Source organism: Mugil cephalus, chromosome 18, assembly GCF_022458985.1.
Source record: "Mugil cephalus isolate CIBA_MC_2020 chromosome 18, CIBA_Mcephalus_1.1, whole genome shotgun sequence".
In the NCBI taxonomy this organism is placed as follows: Eukaryota; Metazoa; Chordata; class Actinopteri; order Mugiliformes; family Mugilidae; genus Mugil; species Mugil cephalus.
In genome coordinates this window covers 1261756-1284369 of record NC_061787.1, presented here as the reverse complement: position 1 = coordinate 1284369, position 22614 = coordinate 1261756, and the positions used below count along the sequence as shown (strand labels likewise).

General features: G+C 44.2%; 1 protein-coding gene across 1 annotated transcript; it reads right to left on the bottom strand.

Annotated features, from left to right (window-relative positions):
• Window positions 1–422: 422 nt before the first annotated feature.
• On the bottom strand, window positions 423–22005 carry LOC124995543 (serine/threonine-protein kinase 17A-like). Its single transcript, XM_047567972.1, has 7 exons — window positions 21623–22005; window positions 12515–12727; window positions 5155–5302; window positions 3774–3900; window positions 3629–3677; window positions 2983–3162; window positions 423–1767 (listed from the first exon to the last, which is right to left on the bottom strand). Exons 1-7 carry the CDS (start codon window positions 21805–21807, stop codon window positions 1419–1421), a joined length of 1251 nt encoding a protein of 416 aa, XP_047423928.1. The 5' UTR covers window positions 21808–22005; the 3' UTR covers window positions 423–1418.
• Window positions 22006–22614: the final 609 nt, after the last annotated feature.

The window sequence follows — 22614 nt, the reverse complement described above, 5'->3', positions numbered from 1 at the left end:
GCTCGTTCTGTTCAGAGAAGAAGAAGTGGAAGGATGTCGTTAGTGGACTCATCATTTATTTTCTTCATCTTGGTCGGTGCTTGGAAAACTGCCCCATTATAAGGTTATTTATGGAGAATACATGAACAGGTTTAACGTCTTTGTGGTTACAAATTCTATTTGAATTCTCTAAAATCCACTTTGAGCCTGGCTCTGGTTCTAAACGTGCTCTGAGGTTCATATTTAGACCCACGTCTTCCTCTGCTTTTAAATCCAGATGATCAAATTAAATCTTCATTTACAGAGCTGCAGACTTTACAAGAGTGTCACCTGGAGCTGAAACTATATGGATCTAACATAAATAATGATAATAATAATATTTAGAAACCATTTAGATTTACTGTATTATACACATATTTGACTTTAAACTTGACAGAATGATTTCAGGTCCATTTAGAAGCTGTTGATGATCAGCTGACATGGTTCACTGAGATGTCATGGAAATGGAGTTAAATGATCCGTGTACAGACTCTAAAATAAAATATAGATAAATATTAAGAGTTTATTTATAATTTAAATCTAATCAGGTAAATTTGCCTTTGGTCCTTTAATCCATAAAAACAGAAACCAGAAAGAGACGGAAAGAGAAACCAGAGGTTATTAGATTCATAGAAGAACAATGATCACTGTGGAGGAGACTACTTCCTGGACCAGTGTCCACCGTGGAGGAGACTACTTCCTGGACCAGTGTCCACCGTGGAGGAGACTACTTCCTGGACCAGTGTCCACCGTGGAGGAGACTACTTCCTGGACCAGCGTTCACCGTGGAGGAGGCTACTTCCTGCCTCAGTCGAGGACTTTGTTGCACTTTTACTTTTTAAATTATGTCAGTAGAAACAAAATTCTGGTGTCATTCTTATGTCATTCTGGTTTAAATGTAAACCTGACAAACCATAAAATAAAAACTGCACAGACCAGAATGTTTTTAGTTTTTGCTTTTTAAATTTAAAATAAACTCTCATTCATTTATTTATTAGCTATTGTACTTGAAACACCAGCGCGTACACGGGCCGGTGTATGAACTGATCTCTGTGTCTTTATGGGTCTTCATATATTGCACTCACCTCTTAATAAATGTGGATTTTCTCCTGAGAGAAATGACTCCATGTCTGATCAGTGGAGGAAGACTCCACCTCTGGAAACATGTGGGTGTGTTTAACATGTGTCTCTAACAGAGACGACAGTAGTGGAGCTGTGATGAGTCACATGTGAGTAGATCCTACTTAAATAACCAGAGATTCAACAGCATCTGAGCACACGTACGGTATAAATGGAGGGTGGAGTTTATAATCAGAGGCTTAATGAAGCTGCTGTGACAACACTAACTTGTCCTCCTTCAGAGGCTGGTGCTGGGGGGTCCTGGGGAGGTGCTGGGGGTGTCAGTAGATGAACTCTCCAGGGACCTCCTGCAGGGCGCTGAAGGGCTCCTCGAACTTGAAGCGTTTGGAGACGGCCTTCTGCTCGGTGGCCAGGGCCTCCTTCTCCGAGGTGGAGCTGGACGACTGGCGGCACTGGCCCAGGGTGTAGGCCGCCACCACTATCAGCTCCTCCTCCTCCTCCTCCTCCTCCTCCTCCTCCTCGGCCGTGCTGGAGCTGCTGGGGGGTTGGGGGCTGCTGGAGGCCTCCTGGTCCTCCGCTGGGACGATCTCCTCCACCGTCTGGGAGTCCTGAGGCTCTGAGGGCTGGAGCCAGGGGTGTTTGAGGCACTGCTCCGCTGTGGCCCGGTCCCTGAACACACAACATACTGAAGTGATGCCTCATGTAAGTACAAATACTTTGTTACTGTACTTGAGTAGATGTTTCAGGTATCTGCACGAGAGGAAAGTACGGAAGAAGAAGAAGAAGAGAGGAAGCCAAAGGAGAGTCTAGATTATTCTGTCAGAACGTTTTTCATTTTGCAACGTTTCATTAATGCAAAAAAAAAATTACTTAAGTACATTTAAGAGCCTGTATTTTATTACTTTTACTCAAGTATTTTTCTTACTTTTATTACTTTTATACTTAGGTACAGATACTTTTCCTAGTTATAGTTTAGACTGTGAATAAGTGTTGATGTGGAAGGAGGAGGACGGAGGAGGACAGGAGGAGAGACGAGGACGGGAGGACGGGGAGATGGGGGAGGATGAAGGAGGACGGGGAGACGGGAGGATAGAGGAGGACGGGGAGGACGGGGAGGACGGAGGAGGATAGAGGGACGGGGGAGGACAGGGAGGACGGGGGAGGATAGAGGAGGACGAGGGAGGATAGAGGAGGACGTGGGAGGACGGGGGAGGAGAGAGGAGGATGGGGGAGGATGGGGGAGGATAGAGGAGGACGGGGGAGGACGGGGGAGGACGGGGGAGGATAGAGGAGGATGGGGGAGGATGGAGGAGGACGGGGGAGGACGGGGAGGACGGAGGAGGATAGAGGAGGACGGGGGAGGACAGGGGAGGACGGGGGAGGATAGAGGAGGACGGGGGAGGATAGAGGAGGACGTGGGAGGACGGGGGAGGAGAGAGGAGGATGGGGGAGGACGGGGGAGGATAGAGGAGGACGGGGGAGGACGGGGGAGGACGGGGGAGGATAGAGGAGGATGGGGGAGGATGGAGGAGGACGGGGGAGGACGGGGGAGGATGGGGGAGGATGAAGGAGGACGGGGGAGGACGGGGGAGGACGGGGGAGGATAGAGGAGGACGTGGGAGGACGGGGGAGGATGAAGGAGGACGGGGGAGGACGGGGGAGGATAGAGGAGGACGGGGGAGGATAGAGGAGGATGGGGGAGGATGGAGGAGGACGGGGGAGGATAGAGGAGGACGTGGGAGGACGGGGGAGGATGGGGGAGAATGAAGGAGGACGGGGGAGGACGGGGGAGGACGGGGGAGGATAGAGGAGGACGTGGGAGGACGGGGGAGGATGAAGGAGGACGGGGGAGGACGGGGGAGGACGGGGGACAGGAGGACTGACTGTGGATCCTTGCGGAGCAGCATCTGGATGAAGGACAGCGCCTCCTGGTCCAGCTGCTGCAGCTCCTCCTCGGTGTAGCTCACGTTGAGCTGAGAGATGTTGAGGAACGTCTCCTGTTTGTCTTCACCCAGGAACGGAGAGATTCCCGTCAGCATCACGTACGCCAGGACACCCACACTCCTGACAACACAGAGCAGAGCAGGAATCATGTCTCTGCTGATAATCAATAAAGTCCCATCGCTTCTCACTGAGACGGAGACATGATGCACACAGGAAAGATTTAGTCTGAACTAACAACTTCTTTCTTTATGCACTGACGGAGAGAAAAGAGAAACACGTCGACTCTAAGTCACTAAGCTGAGTTTATATTTACAAGAGGAACTGAAGGAGGAACAATGGACTTTATTCCTGAGGGATGAGGCTGACGTTTGTTTTTAAACTGATAAAAACTGGATGAACTGGTTGAAAAGTATAAAAAAAAAAGCTCTGACCTGCAACAGTGAAAAGGCTACAACTCAAACAGAAATGAACCTTTAGTATTTTGTTGCGTCTCCGTTTGTAAACCAGCTGTGTTGTGTGCAGTTTTCTCACGTTGCGTGTTTTATCTACCACACGTTTCCAGACACAAACAGGTTCATGTACGTACCACATATCTGTTGCTGTGGTGATTGGCTCATAATTCAGAATCTCAGGAGCTAAAAGATAAAAACAGAAACGTTTTCATCAAGTTATCATCAAATATCAGAGGATTCCTAAAAACTCCCTTTAAAAGTCCTAAAAGCAGAACTCACCAACGTACTCCGGGGTTCCCATGATCTCTCTGAGCTCCTGGTGGCTGCTGACCATCCTGGAGAGACCGAAGTCCACGATCTTAATGTCTCCCAGAGGAGAGCTGCTGGTCAGCAGGATGTTCTGAGGCTGGAGGACAGGAGACATTAGGAGACACTTACTGTCTCTGCTCCATGTGCACACATGTCTTTCATGTCTTTTAAACCCTGATCACAGCTCATTTCGTTTTTTCTGCAGGTACGTGTTCAGGTTAGTGTCTGTGTATTAAATCAGACGATTCTAATCAGTTTCAGACAGAGTTTTATGTTAACAGCTCTCATCCTGTCACAGGTTTGGTTAATGTGACAACAGGTGAATAAAACACAACTAAAGCTCGTTCTACTTTAGTCTAGCTACACATATTTATTCCTTTAACTTTCATTTAGTGTAATGGCTATATAACGTTAGTGTTCAGGGTTAAAGGCCTCGATCTCCCAGAGGTGAAATGGTAACTGCTGTTCCTAATTCATCCACTAGATGTCGCACTGTTTTAGTCAGAGTTCAGAATCGGAATCAGAATCAGAATCAAAATTACTTTATTGATCCCAGGGGGAAATTACTTTTCATTACAGCAGCTCCAACCCAAAGTGTAACAGTGTTACAAAGAGCAATCAGAATAAGTAGGAGACAAGTTGTGGGTTTAATGAGACACTGGGACCCAGAACCAAAGAGCAGATGGAAGCAACGGGCTGAAAGTTATGGAGGAGTATTATGGCACCCATGAGAAAGAATATTAGAGCAGGCAGATTTTTTTCTGTCATGCACTTTCAGAAAAAAGTTAAAATTTAGAGAAAAAAGTTGAAATTCAGGGAAAAAAGTCAAAATGCATTGTCATAAAGTAGACGCTCAAACCAGCAGTACTGTAAGCCAAGTGCTTATTTTATTTATTTATATTTTATTTTCTCTAATATTCTTCCATAGAAACTGAACTAATTCTACTTAAAATAAAACTTAAAATCTTCTGTGAAAGGATCTTTGGTTCGTTAGGTGTGAATGGGGTCAGAATAAAGGAACGTGAACTTGTTTGTTTGTTGCTTGGTCTTGAAAACGTCTTTTCTTACATATGTGCGTTGAGCCTTTGTGTTTATTGTTGTTAATCAAGAGATTTGTCATATGTATGTGGAGAACCTCTTTTTAAAAAAGCTTCCTTTTAACCTTTTTGTAGAGTTGTGGCACTACAAATAAAATGATGATTATTATCATGTATAAAGCCTCTGCGTTTAGTTTCTGATGGTAAAATAAATCTTTTTTTTTTAAATCGTGTTTGTTCCTAAACCCTCGTAGTGCCTCCGCTGATGTCACCGTATTAAAGATAGAGCGAGGTGTTTGTCTGCTTCCTCTGACCTTCAGGTCGAGGTGGACCACGTGGTTCTGGTGGAGGAAGGCCACTCCCTCTAGGATCTGTCTCATCAGCCTCTTCACGTCCTCCTCACTGAAGGCCTCGTCCTCCCGGTCCGACACACACTGGTTGAAGATCTCTCCTCCGGCAGCGCTGCAAGACGCACATACAAACAGGTTCACGAGCTGTTTCCTCTGCTGTTATTTATCTTTGGGGTCAGTGCTTGATCACTGAGAAGACTCGGTAAATGGCTGGACAGGTGTAGGGAGACGACTTTCCAGCTGCAGAAGCTCTCTGTGTTTGGCCTGTTGGCTTTTAGTTTCCTTTTTAATGAATGAATCCTTATTATTTTGTAACTCCATCATATGTCCTGAATCTTTTGTTGCACCTCTCAAGCCACGTCACACGATAAAGTCTCTAAATATGCTATTCTTGATAGTTTTCGTTTTTTTCGTCGAGGTTTCTGTAGCGACAGGCTTTTACGGCCAAACCCCACCTCAGGGAGGTGTTTTGGAGCTGTTAGTCGTCTCCCCTCGCCTACTGTCCTCCAGGTAAAGGATTACAGCCTCACACCACACGAGGCCAGACAGTCTCTGGGTCGTGTACCAGCTGGATCAGCCCAACCAACTCCTGCCACTGTGCACTGAGAGCAGCTCTAGACTTGCTACAGGCTGCAGATCCAGGAAACTGCTGCTCTGCTTTCAAAATAAACTCCTCAAAGACCAAAGTGATGCAGGATCAACAAACCGAAACTCATCAGAGGACGTAAACAGCTTCATTTCTGTGGAAGGTGGTACTGAGGATGATGTCCAAGCTATGATTGGAAAGGCAAGGACAACATTTAAATGCTAAGCTAAGGCCAAGCTACACGTCTTCAACTCAAACGTGAAGAGCATAGTCTACTCTACGGCTCAGGAACCTGGAAAACCACCACCACCACCAAACTCAATGAGCTGGAGGCCGGTATGTGCGTAGACGCCTCCTGAGAACAGCATCTCTAACGCCAACAAAACAAGACAGGACAGAAATTTAAATCCGGAGGAGGAAATGGAGTTAGGCCGCACGCTCAGAAGAAATAAATCAGCCATGAAACAGGCGCTGACGTGGAACCCACAGGGAAAGAGGAAGAGAGGCAGACTGAGAACCACCTGGAGAAAGAACAGAGAATTTAAAGGCCCAAGTAAGTAAATAAGTTATAGATGACGAGAATATGAACTTAGAAATGATATAAAGCCACTTAAAAACATGGATATGTGGGGTGGGGTTGGAGGTTTTATTTTGTTTAAAGAGCTCTTTAGGTTGTTGTTGCAGGTTTAAATTGTTGGAGCCAAATTGGCACCAGGGACAAAAAGAGTTAGAAGGTAACAGAGGGTTAAAGGCACAGAGACAAACTCTCTCTGTGGGAGGAAACCGGATCCACAGGAAACCCAAACCAGAGCCCACGTTCCCTCCTTCATCTCCAGCCTCAACAAAACGAGCATGAAACCCGTACAAAGCGCTCTGACCTCAGCGAGGGAACGTCCTGACTCGCTGGAGGCGGCGGCAGAAATAGCGACGCACCTCCAGATATAGAAAACTAATTAGGAGCTCGGCTTGAATGAGGCCGTTTTAAGTGTTGGCTGATTGTTTTCTCTCCGCCTCCGCGTGAGAAAACACGGCCACGGTTAGAAAAACAAAAACGGCAACTACTGCCACCTTCTCTCGCCACCTTTAGTTTCCTCTGACCTGAAATAAACTCTGATGGATAAACGAGGATGAAAATCCAAGAAAAAAAAGAAGGAGGAGGAGGAGGAGGAGGAGGAGGAGGAGGAGGACAGTCAGGAATAGACAAGGCTTCTCCTAAGGGTGCTGGTGAATTAGGCTTCGTCTCAGAGGAAGATGGAAAGATATAGGAGGAGGAGGAGGAGGAGGAGGAGGAGGGCTGAGTGGCTGTTATGTTATTTCAAGGTGAGAGGAAAAGATCTTTAGTGAGACTGGTGACAACTGGAAAAACTAACTGGAAGTTAGAACCTGTAACAATCATCGTGATTAGAAATGCGTCAGTATTATCCTGTGTATTTTTGGGTCCAACATGTTAATAAGTCAGAAAGATGATTGTCAGATCACCGGGGGAAGTTGTGCTGGGAATAAAATGTTTTATGTGATATATAAAGGTAAAATCAGAAGAATGCACAAAACAGCCGAACACACAGAGGCCCACTGTCAGATTTACAAAATAAATTAGGACGTGAATGCGACTCTGACAGTTCACCTTTGGAAGGTAAATATGTAAACCACAGATCACACATGTGATATTTATGTGCCTTTTTTTATCATATTGTTTGGGCGTTTTGCCTTTAATTGAAAGGACAGTGGAGGCAGGAGGAAACAGGGAGGCAGAGAGACGGGGGAATGACATGGACCGAGGCGCCTGCAGGACTGTGGCCTCAAGACACTGAGATAAACACCGCCCCGTTTATGTGCCTTTTTTACCTCCAGAGGGTGCAAATAGTTACTTTAAAGTGCAATAAGTGACTCAGTCAGACACAGCGACAGAACAGTACCTCTAAGTATGAAAATGTCCCCCTTCTATACCCATATTTCTTCATATAACTTAACATGTCCATTGAGGACATGGGGAGGACATGGAAGCTCCACACGACCTTCGCCCTGCGATGCTAACCACTGAACCGCTAATAGTTGCTAACACCCGCTTCAAAATTCATGGAAATCTACCTGGTTTAGTTTTGGACGTCTGTATGTGCAGAAACAAACGACTTACGACTAGGAATTACTGTAGAAACCCAATGACAGCTGGGAAACGTTAAAGTTCAAATATTCACTCTGCTTGGCTTCAATTTCAGGAACAACCACGTTGTGTTCGCCGTCTTTTGGGATTTTGTCCGGTTTGACCGTGGAGATGTTGGATACACACACGTAACTGAAGCCACTGGCTCATAAATGATATGATTTTATTTGTTAGCTGTCAACACAGAGCTTGTGACGTGTCATGAACCTGTTCACATCTGCTCAGCCAGAACGAACTTGAACAAACTCCCCACAGAGGAACAAAGGCCACAGTGAAACGTGTGAGGTTTGACTTTTCATTGTTGAACAGCACGACTCTTCGTGAAGCTTCACCCGGTTGTTCGTTCCGTTTCTTGGCCGCGGTCTTTACTCACAAACAGCCTCTTATTACACACGGCAAAGACCCAGAAATCTCTTTAACGGAGGCAGCGCCAGCAGCCAGAGCAGCACGACAACACAAAGGTTTAACATTCAGGTCAGAAAGTGTGAAGAAGTGGCGGCTGTGACGGCGCTCACCTGCACACTTGGCTGCTTTATGGCACGTGCATGAAAATAGTTGGAATGGAGGTTAAATCCAGAGAGGATCAGACAGAAACTAATCCAGTCTGAGAACAGCAAAAACAAGCACTTTTAACTACTGAGGCTGCAGAGGAGACGTTAACACGTTAACACATGGTCCTGGTCTTTTAACAGTGATATAAACTAGAGTTGGAGGTTAAAAAGTTAAAATAAAAACATTTTGAATGAGAAGCCGATCGAACTGGGTCATCCACGGAAATAACACAGTTTGATTGGCGTGTTACTAATGTGATTAATGAAACCAATGTGGGTGTGGAAATGGATCGATTCATCTCTGATCAGTCACCCGTTACATTCAGCCCCAGAGAACATCCTGCTTCATATCTGACCGCTGACTCACGTCATCAGCACACGAGTTCCTTCAACAGGATAACACAAGAATATATGCGAAAGATTATGAACACGTATAAGTTTATGCAAGATAAGGCAGTGCAAAAAAAAAAAAATATGTATTTATATATATGTGCAAAAAATCAGTGTAAAAAAATAAAAGAACAAACAGAAGTAAAAACAAAGCCAGGTCTAAGGTGTGAGTTATTCTGATTCAGGCTGGTGCTCTGGAAAGGATACGATCTCCTCAGGCAGACAAATGTGTCATAGTGAGGTCAAGTGAATGCCTCGCAGTGGCCCTGAACTCATCATGTGTTCATGTCCAGGAAACCAGAGAGAACCCCACATCCTAACCTGACATCACCGCTTCATCAAACACAGGGGCCATTTAACCTTCTATGGGGTCCCAGGGCAAATCATGACCCATGGGCCCCCGCCGAGCCCGGTCCAGACCTCGCGTTCAAATCCGTCCTGTCACAAATGTCCAGCTTTAGACCTTTAAGACACGCGTGTCTCCAACTATACGCCCCCTGCCGTCCTCTCGGATCCCCCTCATACCTGACTGTCCTCCGTGGCTTTGACAGCCTTCAGGCTCTCAGCTCCACGTCTTTGGATCATTCTCCAGCAGAGACTCTCTGACAACCTTCAAATCCAGACTCAAAGCTCATCTTTTTAGAATAGCTCCCTCCATTTATCTGTACTTTTAAACCTGTGTTATATGTTTGACTTGTGATATCACTGTTAGAATTGTTGGGGCACTGATAGAGTCTCTACCAGTTTGTCAGTGTGGACATTAACCATCCACTCATTCCTATCTTTCTCCGGTCACGTGCACTCACGTCTGACACCATGAACTCTCGGCTGGATCGTGGCCAGCGATGAGGCCGCGGACCTCTTCTATCAATTCATCCTCTCCCCATCACATTTACACTATTCTCGTCTCACCACTCTCCCTCTTTCTTTCTTCCACTTCCTCCTCCTCCGTGAATGGCATGAATAGTTTTCTATGACCCCCCCCCCCCACCAACACATCTACTCCTCTTCCTTTATATACATCCTTCATATCGTCCCTTCATCACCATTTGCCCCACTGCCCGAAATATCTGTCGGCTGCCAGGCGTATAAAAGATGGGGGCGACTATGTTGTCAACATCCCTCCCCAGAAAGAATGAAAGCATTATGCTCCATTTCCCTCTCATACAAGAAAGAAAGAAAGAAAGAACAAACGAGAGGGGGTTTCACTGTTAGATGGACTGAATGGTTCCTCACAAGCTCCACATCTTCTGTCCTTTGTTGTTAATTACGAGCTGATCAACATAATAATGGATCAGTAACAAATAAAGGACGACAAGAAGAGTAATTCATTTTTATCAGATTACATATATTATTAAAGAATTGTACCAACCTAAAATGACAAATCCGTTTGTCCACCGACACTTTTTCCTCCACGGCCTCCAGAGAGGTTTGTGGTGCCATACAAAGTGTTTTCTATTTCTGGACGGTACGTTAACGCCACAGCTCAACAGAGGAAGCAGCTGGACGCCATCGTTTGTACCATCCACCGACATTTAGACCTCAGGAAGCTACAGTAGAACCGGCTGACCCAGGAATCACACGCCCCTCTGACGGATTAAAGATATTTAAACTATCTACTACTACAGTGTCTTTGTGTGTTGATCTGTACCAGCTGACTATGTGACACGGAGCACTGTCCTCCACCATCCTCATGCAGGACAGCCGTTAATTCTGGGATTATCCTTCATATGAACAGTGGCTGAGACTGAGCGAAGCCTGAGGTGACTGGAGACTTGAAAAGGGGAAATTTATGGGATCTCCTTCGTGGGACAGTTGCAGCGCACAGCACCTCTACTGTACATGGCTCAGTCCATGCTAATATAGAATGAAAGACCGTATGTAAATATGGACGACAGGACTGCTCCTTCTAAAATGCAGCCAAAGCAAGTAGAGCTCCCCCTGGTGGCTGGAGGCTGCATTAAAGGTCATAAGCTCCACCCCCTCGGGACGGGCTAAACTAAAATACACGTGAAATAAATGGGAAATGTTCAAGTTTCACTCCAGTTTTAGTTAAATGCCACCTGCTGACTGCCAATTACGTCGGAGTGTTGTTCTAGCTAGCTAGTTAATTAAGGTAATTCACTGCCAATCTGACTTGGCACAGATCCCTCAGGTCCTAGAGGTCCGTTAGCTCAGTTTCCAGTAGAACTAATCATTTGCTAGCTCTCAAAGTCTGAATCTGTAATGGTTTGGTTTATACTTGATAATCATCGTGTGTAGTTACTATAAAGTCTAACTTGCCTGTGAAGGTTCTCAGTCACCCAGGTTCATAGTTTATCCAACGTGTGTTTCACCCTTATATCGTGTTAGGATCAAATCTGACCTGTTTGCAAGTTAAAACGTGTAAAACAGTCCATTGTCCTTGTTTTGACGGGGACAAGGCTTCATGGTTTCCTCAAAAACAGCTGTTTTAACACAACAAATGATTTTTTTTTTAATAAATTCTGAAAGTCTCTAAAAAAAGAGAGTGTCATCTGTGGATCAGATTTGGCTCAACTTACAGTCTTTTTTGGTGTATTCAAAGATAAAAGGTCTAATGGGCCAAAAACACAACATTTAATACAGTGTTTACATGGACACGACTGAATAACAAGTTATATATGAGGCGAGAAAACAATACTGGATGATGATGATTACTGATGTTGATTTTGCTGTTATGTTGATGTATGTGAACACGCTACTGGACGCTCAGGGAATAAATAAATTATTCTATTCTATTCTATTCTATTCTATTCTATTCTATTCTATAAAAGTTGTAAAGTTTTGAGAAAGTCTTTTTGGATATAAACAAATGCTACACGGTTTGGTCGTCCTAACGTCAAAAGTCAAAACGCGTGGATTAAGTAATTATTTATATCGTCTTTCACTAAAAATAAAAGTATAACGAGTGACAGACAGCAGCTGGTGCAGAATACGTCCATGCCATCTAACCCTTCGACTCTTTTAACACATACTTGGTGCGTCCATATGAGGGGGGCGGGGGGTGGAATCCAATGTGACATGATCTGACACAAACACACACACACTCTATGGGAACCAGGTCAAGCGTAGCCCAGGCGTGACCATGAGATGAGCTCATCGACAACTGGTGCAGTTACTGCGGTCGACGCTGTGCACGGTCACGTGTGAATCCCAGATACTGGGTCAAACCGCCGGAGCTGGTCTTTATCCAGTGTGACTGATGGATTTAACACATCAAAACTGGTGTCAGTCTCAGAGCCATAACTCCAGAGCAGAGTAAACCTAATCCACATATATCCTACCACACAAACGCCATGTGTATGTGTGTAAGAAAACAAGCGCGCCTCACATTGTTGGAATAGCTGGAGTTTGCTGGAGCATTAGCGTTTGGCCCGGAGCTCTGCAGGAATAAAAAGCTCCGGCTATGTTGCCTGTTTCCCCTTTCACACTTTTCATTTTGAGAATAACACACTGTTGACTTCACGTGGATGTTTGGTCACACGCTGCCACTAATATGATCAGGCATCTGCTGGTCAAAGCTCTTCCCTTTCTTAAGAACCCACCCAGGGCTGGCGAGGTGAACCCAGAGAAGAGAGCCAAGGCTTCGGTGTTGAGTGAAAGCCTGATACTCACAACTCCAGAACCAGGACCATCTCGGAGGCCATCTCGTAGACCCGGTGGAGGTTGACCACCCGGGGACTGGCCGTGGCCAGCTCGAGCACCGCGATCTCGTGGATGATGTCCGTCCGGCAGTCCTGCCCTTTCCGTCGCTTCCTCATGAACTTTGCAGCGTACTCGTGACCGGTGCATTTCTCCACACACTTTCTGACCACAGCAAACTTCCCCCTGAAACACAAGAGAGGAGAGTAAGGACACAATGCTGTAGCAGGAGTCGTACACTTGTTTATCTATCCATATATAATACTGAACGCCCTCAGAAATATCTACATCTGCATAAAAAGACTCAAAACTTTTGCAGATTCTTCTGTAGATTCTACTACTACTGAAAGTAGGCAAATATAACACAGTCAAACAAATGGAACAGAAACATTGCACGTTTCCACTGTCTCACAGGAAAATGAGCCAATATTACATATCTGTAAGGTGCAAAAGAAAGCGAACCTCAAGGATTACAAGCTGATTTCAAGACCAAATTACAGACCAATGACTTTTCTACAAGACTATCGTGACAATGTTTAGTGGACAGATGAGACCAGAGTAGAATAGTTTGGTTTAAATGTTTGGAGATGAACCAACACTGCATTCCAGCATCAGAACCTCATCCCTCCATGAAACATGGGGGCGCTAATGTCCTGGTTTGGGCCTGTTCTGCTGCATCTGCTCATCATTGATGGACCAATGAACTGTGAATTCTACCAGTGAACTCTGAAAGAAAATGTCAGGACATGAGTCCATGAGCTGAATGTGAAGAGAAACTGGGTCATGGAGGAAGACAAGGAGCCCAAGAACACCAGTGGTTCTCCAGAAGAACCAGATGAATGTTTAGGAACAAGTCCTGACCTTCATCCAGTAGAAATGTTGGAGCATCAGCTGATGAGAGGAAACCACCAACATCTCACAACTCAGCTGGTTCTGTTCTGGGATCAGATTCCTCCTTCCTGCTGAAGACACTCAGCGGATACTGGACTCAAGTTCAGCACATTTTTGAAAATGCCATGACCCAGTTTCATTAAAGAATGAAAGATGGTGCCACGTGAAGACCCTGTCGTGCATATGTGTACGCTGCCCGAGGGAGATCCTCTGACATGTCGTTGGTGATGGAGATGACAAGCCGAGCCTCTGGCCTGTGTTGACAGTCAATGCTCCAATAATAATCAGCATCAGCGCCCGGGCTGAACTTCAACGATTCCCGGCCACACAGACACAGCCTCTTCCTGTGTGTTTACGAGGCTTGGACGTGTCCAGACATAAGCAAATATTTGGCAAAGACAAAGAGAAAAGTGCCGCGGTTTATGACTTGTGACCTACTTGGTGAAAGAAAGACAAGACTGGACTATGATTGTTGAGTTTTAACCAGTGTGAGGATGTTTAACCACCCACTCGTTTAATGTGGAGCAGCACGGTGGGCAGCCGTTCAGGAGTCTCTCGGACACAAAGCCACTGACCCAATTTGATTTGGTTGTCCCTGGAAGCTGCCGTCTCAAAAGAGAACACGGCTAAAATACTGCCCTGAACACCAACAGTACGACACTGACTCATTATTTTAGATCCTTTGAAGAGGACGTGGAATGCTCTTATTGTTATTTTAGTATAAGTTCCTAAAGATGCCACAATGACAATACTATTTAATTTAAAAATTTAAATAAGAAACATTATCAGACTGAAAAAGGCAACAACCTTCCCTAACATGGTGGACACATCAATGTGGGTCTAATCCTGGTCAAAACAACCTGATCAGGACCCTGGTCGAGTAGTTATAGAGAGTGATGGGATTTTGTTGATAAAAAGTAGAAAAGCGAAATGTGTACAAATGCCAGCATCCCTACAGTTTAAGCCCACGCTGCACACTGCCTCAAAGGTCTTAACACCGAGAAACAAGTCAAGTTTAAATGAATGAAAGTCAATTAAAGACACGTCAACATTAGTTGGAAATCTTTAGTGCAAACAAAACGAAAATGACAATAATCACTTCTGTCTTTATGTTCCCATCAATAAGAAAAGTTCTCAAATGTTCTCAAACTCAAATGTCCTCCAGACGTTCACAAAGAGGAGTATTATACTCACTGTGAGGCTGAACACATTAATCATAATTATATAAACGGGCTAAATTCACGTCGTTCTTTATATAAACCACAGCTCACAGCTGGGGAGAGGCTGGGAGATAAAAACACAATGAAAAGGACTGTGAGGAGCCATAAAGGACTCGTGTCAGTGGTCTGGACCTGGAGCACTCGACTGTGGTGCTTCAGCTTCAGCTGGCCTCATGTGAGAGTCATGGGGCTGATGCTGCTGGAAGCTACAGATTAATACCCCGACACCACTGAGATCACAGCACACGTCAGTTTATTAGAGCGAGGGCTTCTTCAGTTAAAGGTGTAGTTCTGATTAGTGCCACCATCAGTCAGGCTGCTCTGCTACTACTGGACACTGAACTGATGACCAGATATCACAGGAGGAATAAAAGTCAGGGCTTTCAGGTCATGGTCACGGTCATATCATGCTCCTTTGGGGATTTCAAGTTCGATTTTTCCATCAGTCAGTCCAGAGACTGGAACAATACTCAGATTTAACTTTAGACTTTCTGACACAAGAGATCTGGTCATCTGAATTTCTCCCTGAGGGTTTGTCTTGAATCTGGAGAAGAACCAGGTTTATTTAGACCTGGACCAGAAATACCTGGACCAGTGTTCCCCATGGAGGGGGCCAGACTACTTCCTGGACCAGAGAAACCTGGACCAGTGTTCCCCATGGAGGGGACCCGACTACTTCCTGGACCAGAGAAACCTGAACCAGTGTTCCCCATGGAGGGGACCAGACTACTTCCTGGACCAGTGAAGGACAAGAAATATTTCTGATTTTGGATGTAAAAGCAAACTTGAAATACAGTCTGAGCTATGAAATGATGTCCCGATAGATTCATTTTCATCATCATTGTTTAATTCATTTCTAAAGTGAGGACTATACACAGTCTCAGTTTGAACTGTGATTTATTTATCTATGGAGCAGATCTTGCTGCATCAACAGTAACTTTCAAAGACAAGTTCAAGTTTCAGTGGAAATCCAGCCTCAGATCTCCTTTCATTAGAGGAGGAGGAGGAGGAGGAGGTTGTTTATGCAGCGATACAACACCTTCCTGTTACAGTGAGGCTTCCTCAGGTCAAACTCTCAAAGAGCTCTTTCTCTCCTGCAGCCTGACTGGTTCATTTCATTTATCCGGGCTGCTCCAGCTGATGGGCCGTTCTCCAGGCAGAGAGTTTATCACTAGAGTTCACTTTAGTGACATGAAGTTTTAAAATAAGCTACAGGAAATTAAAGACAAGTAACAGTGACAGAAAGAAGCCGTGATGAGAGTGAGGGGATGAAGACCAAAGATTTTCTTTATCAGAGAATTCAACTTTTAGTTTTCATCATTGATCAACTGCCCCAATTAGTCATTGAAATGAAAAAGTAAATGAATAAATGTATTAAAAACATAATAAAAATTAGAACAAATACAAATATTCACACTGGACAAGCTAGCATTGTTAAATGTACTGCATCCTTCATTAAAAGCCATTATGTCAGCACTAAATATTTACCAGATAAAGACTGGAATGGTTTTAGTGATCGACTATAATTATAATATGTTCCAGTACTAGTAAGTTTCGGATTTTCTTTAACAGCTATTTAACATTTTATTCCCAGAACAGACTTGTGTCCAGTCACATGATGAGACACAGGACGTGTGACACAGTGAATATGAAAAAGACAAAGAGGAGCTCCAGATTTTATTGAAGGAAAAGGTTTCCATGACATTTGCATGTGTCGTATCTACCTGAATGTTTCAAATAATGAAAAGGAGGGTGTTTTTAACACATCCTGCATGTTCATCGTCCACCTTCATCCGCTTGGGTCAGTGCCACATGTTTATCAGAAAAAGGCCTCATATCGAAGATCCAAACATAGTGCACGAGTCAACAGGCTGACAGAGAAGGAGGGAGACGTAATAAACTCCCAGCATAAAAGATAATATTTAGAGTGAGTTCATTTGAAGGGATGCTGCAGCACAGTCAGTTCTTATTTCTATTCGTCACCTGTTTTTTTTTTTTAATTTTTTATTTTGGCAGCTCCAGCGTGGCCGAGGTCAGGCCAGAGAGTCTGGACCTGCTCTTTAGAAACCACACGGGGCCACAACGCTGCTCCTCTAAAGCACCGTCAGCACATTCTCCAAAGCTGGCGGCCTCGCTCACAGACTACACCCTGAAAGAGGCGGCCTGTTGTGCATGTGCGAGTGAACATGTATGAACACACAGGGTCGAACCCAGAGGTGACAGCGCGGCCACAGTCACAGTGAAGAAGCAGACTAATGGAGGCGCGGGATGGGTTCAGGATGCGGGCGCCTAAAGCCAAGCAGCAGCAGAGAGCTCTGGAGACATCACATGTTTATTGAGAGAAGATAAGCATCACTGACCCTTGGCTGATTTATTTGAGTCTCTGCATCGTGCATCTCTCTGTCTAATCACAGACTAAACCCTCTCTTTTCACCACGTTTAAAAAGAATAATCACTAAGGAACATACTATCTGCCTCCTCTTCCTCGTCAGCGGTGCAGTCACAGGCCGGCTGGAAGCCCCGGGTGTATCTAATGAAATAAAGATTTTCATCAACACATCCACCACGTGCACCAGCAGGGACGGGGGGACAGCGCGTCTGCTCCTGTCAGTTTAATGCCATCACATATTTCACTCATCCCCAAACCACATAGTCAGAATGACCTCAAAAAAGAAAAGAAACAAAGAAACAAGCAGAAATCGATCTGCTGTGTGCTCCCCCAGAGTCTTCTCCAGCATGTGTTCTGCACTGGCTCCTGTTTGGAGCTGACTCAGATCAAAACTGAAACCTTCATCCAGACGATCATGAACCAAACAGTGAGCTTTAAGGACACAAGCAGTCTGGATATAAGAACCAACAACGTGGAAATAAATGCAGAACCATCCTGATACTGATGAAAAACTAAAGGCTCAAAGTTCACGATGCAAAAACAAACTAAAGTTATTAAATGAACCTTCAAACATAAGTGCTTCCAGTTTTAATTGTGAGCGCTCACTAAAGCTCTTCCTGGGACCATCTGGGCTAATAATCGAGGGTCTACGTCTGCCACTAAGACCCCTCATGGATAAAGCTTGGGTCTTAACCACATGGAATTCAGTGGCTCCCTGACCACTGTCATACACTCTAAAGAAGCTTGGCCATGGGCCATCTGGGACTCCAACTGCAGGAAGGGTATTACCTTAAACCCCCCCCATCCTCAGCCTTCCCCTCGGAGCCTGTAGGTGAAAAGCAACCAGTCTGTGCTCATCTGACACAAACATCTGAAATGCACCAGTTCTTATACTTTTTAAATTATCCACACACCAGAATCCGACAGATTTAACACGATGCAGAAAGAGGTGAGAAGATGCTGGTGACAATTATTTGGCATCATTTGGCTACAGTTCAGGTACAAACACATCCAGGACACATACGAACACTTTCTCTCTTCTTTTACGTGTAAACCAGCTTAAATTTGTCCTCTGCATTAAACCGTACCCTCGGGGTTACATGCCTCGCTAAACGCAAGCATGACTCCCCACGTCAGAGTCTAATCTTAACCAGCATCAGCGCAGCACAGCCGTGGTAAACCCGTGTTCTGCTGATGACTTCACGAGACTTTGGTTTTAAGTAATCACAAAAAAAAAACCCTAAAACTACAACATGTTGACCTGATGAGTCACAAGAAACCAGATAGAGGAAGAGGTCTCCTGTTGGGACTGACTCAGATCAAAACTGAAACCTTCATCCAGACGCTCATGATCTAAACAGTGAGCTTTAAGGACACGCTGTGGTTTTTAGAGCTAAACAACCTGGATATAAACGGCTGGAGAAGTAACAAAGTGGAAATAAATGTTCCAGAGACTTGTTTCGACTTCTTTCCTCTTGATATGAAGACGGGAAATGACTCTACTGATCAGACGGACTGATATGTTGCAGAGTAAATATACACACTGAGGCTTGTGTGGAGCTTGAACGCACCCCTCTGTAGAGTCAGCAAAGTCTTTAGTGCTTTAGTCCACATATGCAGGGAGTTCCCCTACAGAGCAGGAATGCTGCGAGGGGAACAGGGCGGGAGAGACCAGCAGCATCCATCAGCGTCTCCGGGAATGATGGCAATGCTACATGCCAGTGTTTCCTTCAATGTAACAAGACTCAGGAGTGGTTCAGTTCCTGGTTCAGGTCCTGGTTCAGGTCCTGGTTCAGTTTCTATGAATCAGGGATTTGTCTCATGTTTGTGTTGAAGTGTGTGATGACAACAGATCAAAGGAGCTTTGTGAGGAGCTCAGAAAAAGAGTTGTTGTTGCTCATCAGGCTGGAAAAGGACCCACAACCATCTGTAAAGAGTCTGGAAGCCACAAATAATCCACAGAGAGTCAGACAGATTGAAGACGACTGTTCCCCTCCACAGGAGTGGTCCACCAACAAACATCACTCCATCATAGTGGGAGAGGAACCAGAGGAACCCAGGGGAACTTCTAAGCAGCTAAAGGCCTCTCTCACATTGGCTGATGTTCATGTTGATGAATCCACTCAACAACCAAAGACACTGCTCTCTGTCCACAAAGAACATGTGGGACAATGTTTAGTGGACAGATGAGACCAGAGTAGAACAGTTTGGTTTAAATGTTTGGAGATGAACCAACACTGCATTCCAGCATCAGAACCTCATCCCTCCATGAAACATGGGGGCGCTAATGTCCTGGTTTGGGCCGGTTCTGCTGCATCTGCTCATCATTGATGGACCAATGAACAGTGAACTGCAGAAGACACATCAGCAGTTAACAGAAATGTTTGGTTGCTGCCGTTGTGGACCTCATAAATATCTAGAATTTATACATTTTCTTGAATGAATAAATGCACATGTATATGATATCTACTTTGAGGATTCCCACTGGTGTTTTGAGAAAAAATAATTCTGAAGGCTGCAAAAACCTTGGAGTGATACTGTTTATTCTAACACTTTACCATCCATGTCCGCATTCATGAGGCTACGACTCCAAACTCACAGCGCATTTGATCCCGAACACATGAACGTGTGTCAGCTGATATGCTCCACTACAATGGTGTAGATCAGTGGCGCTGCAGATTAATGTAACCTTTCATGTTGTTCTGCGGCGGCTAATCTCAGTCACAATGTCAGGTCATGCGATGCAAAGTCACACACACACACACACACACACACACACACACATAGACACACTGTTGTGGCCTCAAACATATTTCCAGCTGAAGTGACTTTGATTCGGCCTCGGATAAACTCACGTCTTATCTCCGCTACTTTCTGTTCTGCTATCAAAGAGAACTAATTCATACCAACAATGTGACTCAAGTCTTTCTGTAGCTGATTAGTCAGAGAACAAGTGGAGCTGCTATGTTAAAAAAAAAAAATAAATAATAACTCCAACAGCTTCAGCTCGACGATTACAGGACGAAATAAACCTCGGATGAAATGAACGGTGTGAGTTTTAACGCCAACATAAAACATCAAAAACACTCAAAGAAAATATATTTAATGATTCCAGGAGACGTCTCTTCTGGTTAGTGACGTGAATCATTAACTCACATGTGGACGTCATCCAACAACCAATGGTCCACAGTGACACAGTGTTCAAGAATACTTTAGATTTTAGATCTGCTACAGAAAAACAAAAAAGAGTCACTGAATTAGATTTATCAACCGCAAAAACTAACCAGATACGTGAAACAACCACAAATCAACCACGATGCCACAACTACAAAGATGCACAGGCTGCAAACAAAATAAATAATAATGCATGGGTTTATATTCTGCTTCTCCATTTTTAGATGCTTAAAGTTCTTACAATCATATTGTGTGTGTTATTCATTCGCTCACACAGTCACAGCCACTCACTCACTCACAATCATACACCAGGGAGCTCACTACAAAGACACACAGGATGCAAAGATACAAAACAGACACAGACCAACAAGTGGCACAAAAATCCCTTCAGAGAGTCACTGAATCAGGGCTTCAGATTCACAGAGAGACACATAAAAAACTACGACAAATCAACAACTACACCACAACTACGAAGACAAAATAACCACCGACGCACATCTACTAAAGGCAAAAGAATTACTCATAAATTACTTTTAAATAGACACTAAAGAAGACCAGAGACACAAAACTACTACAAAGAGACTAAGACCAACTACAAAGACGCACAGGCTGCAAAGACACACAATTACCACAAACACAAATCAACTAAAAGGACAACGTGACGTCGAGGAGAGACAACATTGTGACAGAAACATTTATTAATGCAGAAACATGACAAACAGATGAATTAAACAACTACAAATATGCACAAATAAACCGCAATAACAACAACTACAAAGATGCGACACAAAACGACACAAAAAACGACTTTAAAGGGTCACTAAATAAAGACAAAGATTATGTATTAACGAGGAACAAGTCAACCAGAGAGATACAACAACTAGAGAGAGACAGAAATAAACAACAACAACAACAACAGCTACGGAGATGCACAGGCTGCAAAGACACAAAATAAGAACATGCACAAAACAGCTAGTGACACACAAATGACTTTAAAGACTCACTAAATTATCACAAAGAAAAGTATTAACTTCAGAGACCAGACAACCAGATACACAAAACAACTACGGAGATGCAAAGGCTGCAAAGACACAAAATAACAACCAAACAATTACTCCCAACAATCACAAAGAGACACACAACAAACACAACTACAAAGACGCACATGCTGCAAAGACACAAAAGAGTCACTAGATTATGATGAAGAAATGTATTAACTACAGAAACTAGAAAACCAGATACGCAAAACAACTACAAACACACAGAGGCGGTGACACAAAATAACCACACACACACACACACACAATAAGAAAACATGAAGTCGACCAGATTTCTCAGGATATAATTATTTCTAGTGAACGTGTATTTCATAAAGAGTGATTATTTCAAACATTTCCTCCCCGTTACCTTCCGAGCTCCTTGCCGGGTATGATGGTGTAGTGGTCGGTGAAGGGGTCGCTGCTGATGGGGGTCCTGACCCCGGACAAGAAGCCGCAGACCCCCCGGGCCTGGCTCGGTCCCGGAGCCGCCGGGCTGCGCTGGAAGCGGGGTCCGCTCCTCGAGTCCCCGGTGCGTGGGCATTCGGGGATCATAGCGTCGTTTAAAAATAAATAATAATAAAAAAAAAAACAACAAACTAAAACCTTCACAGCCGCAGTAATAAATAATATAACACACGAAGACGGTTAAATGTAAATAAAAGGCGGATAAACACGAGTCTTTTGGAGCCTAAACGTGTGACATCCTCATGTTGATGCAGCCTTCGCTTTTACTGTTTGGAAACTCTGGGAGCTTTCCGTAACCATGGAAACACGTGGTGAGCGACACGCCGATTGGCCAATCGGGTCAGTGGGTGGAGCGTGGCGAGGCGTTCAGGTGAAAAGAGGAAAATCAGTTTTTTTCATAGCCGACTTTCTTGGATTAAACGCTTAAAAAAATAATAAAACGTTTAATCTGTTCCCTTTTCAAAGCACACACTGAAAGACGTATTTCAACGTATTGTCTGGACTAGGAGAGAACGAACATTTCCTTAATGGGAAAATATGTTGCAGCCTTCATAAAACCACCTCTTATTCACACGAAGGTAGATTTTACTGAATGTCCGTGAAATGGTTGATTTTTAAAAACTTTTATTTTTATTCATTATATGTTATAGATTTAATTCAACACTAGGTTTTAATACATATACATTACATTTTTTGTAAAGCGTAGTTTTTATCACATCTGTATTTTTAAAATGTTATGAAAATACTAAATTTGAATGCTATTTTATTTTATTTTATTTTATTTATTTATTTTTACACCTGCATTTTTACATTTTAATCAAGTCTCTTGGTGATAACCACAGACCATGGTCACAGCTAACTGATGTATAATTATTCATTGGGACATAAATTAAA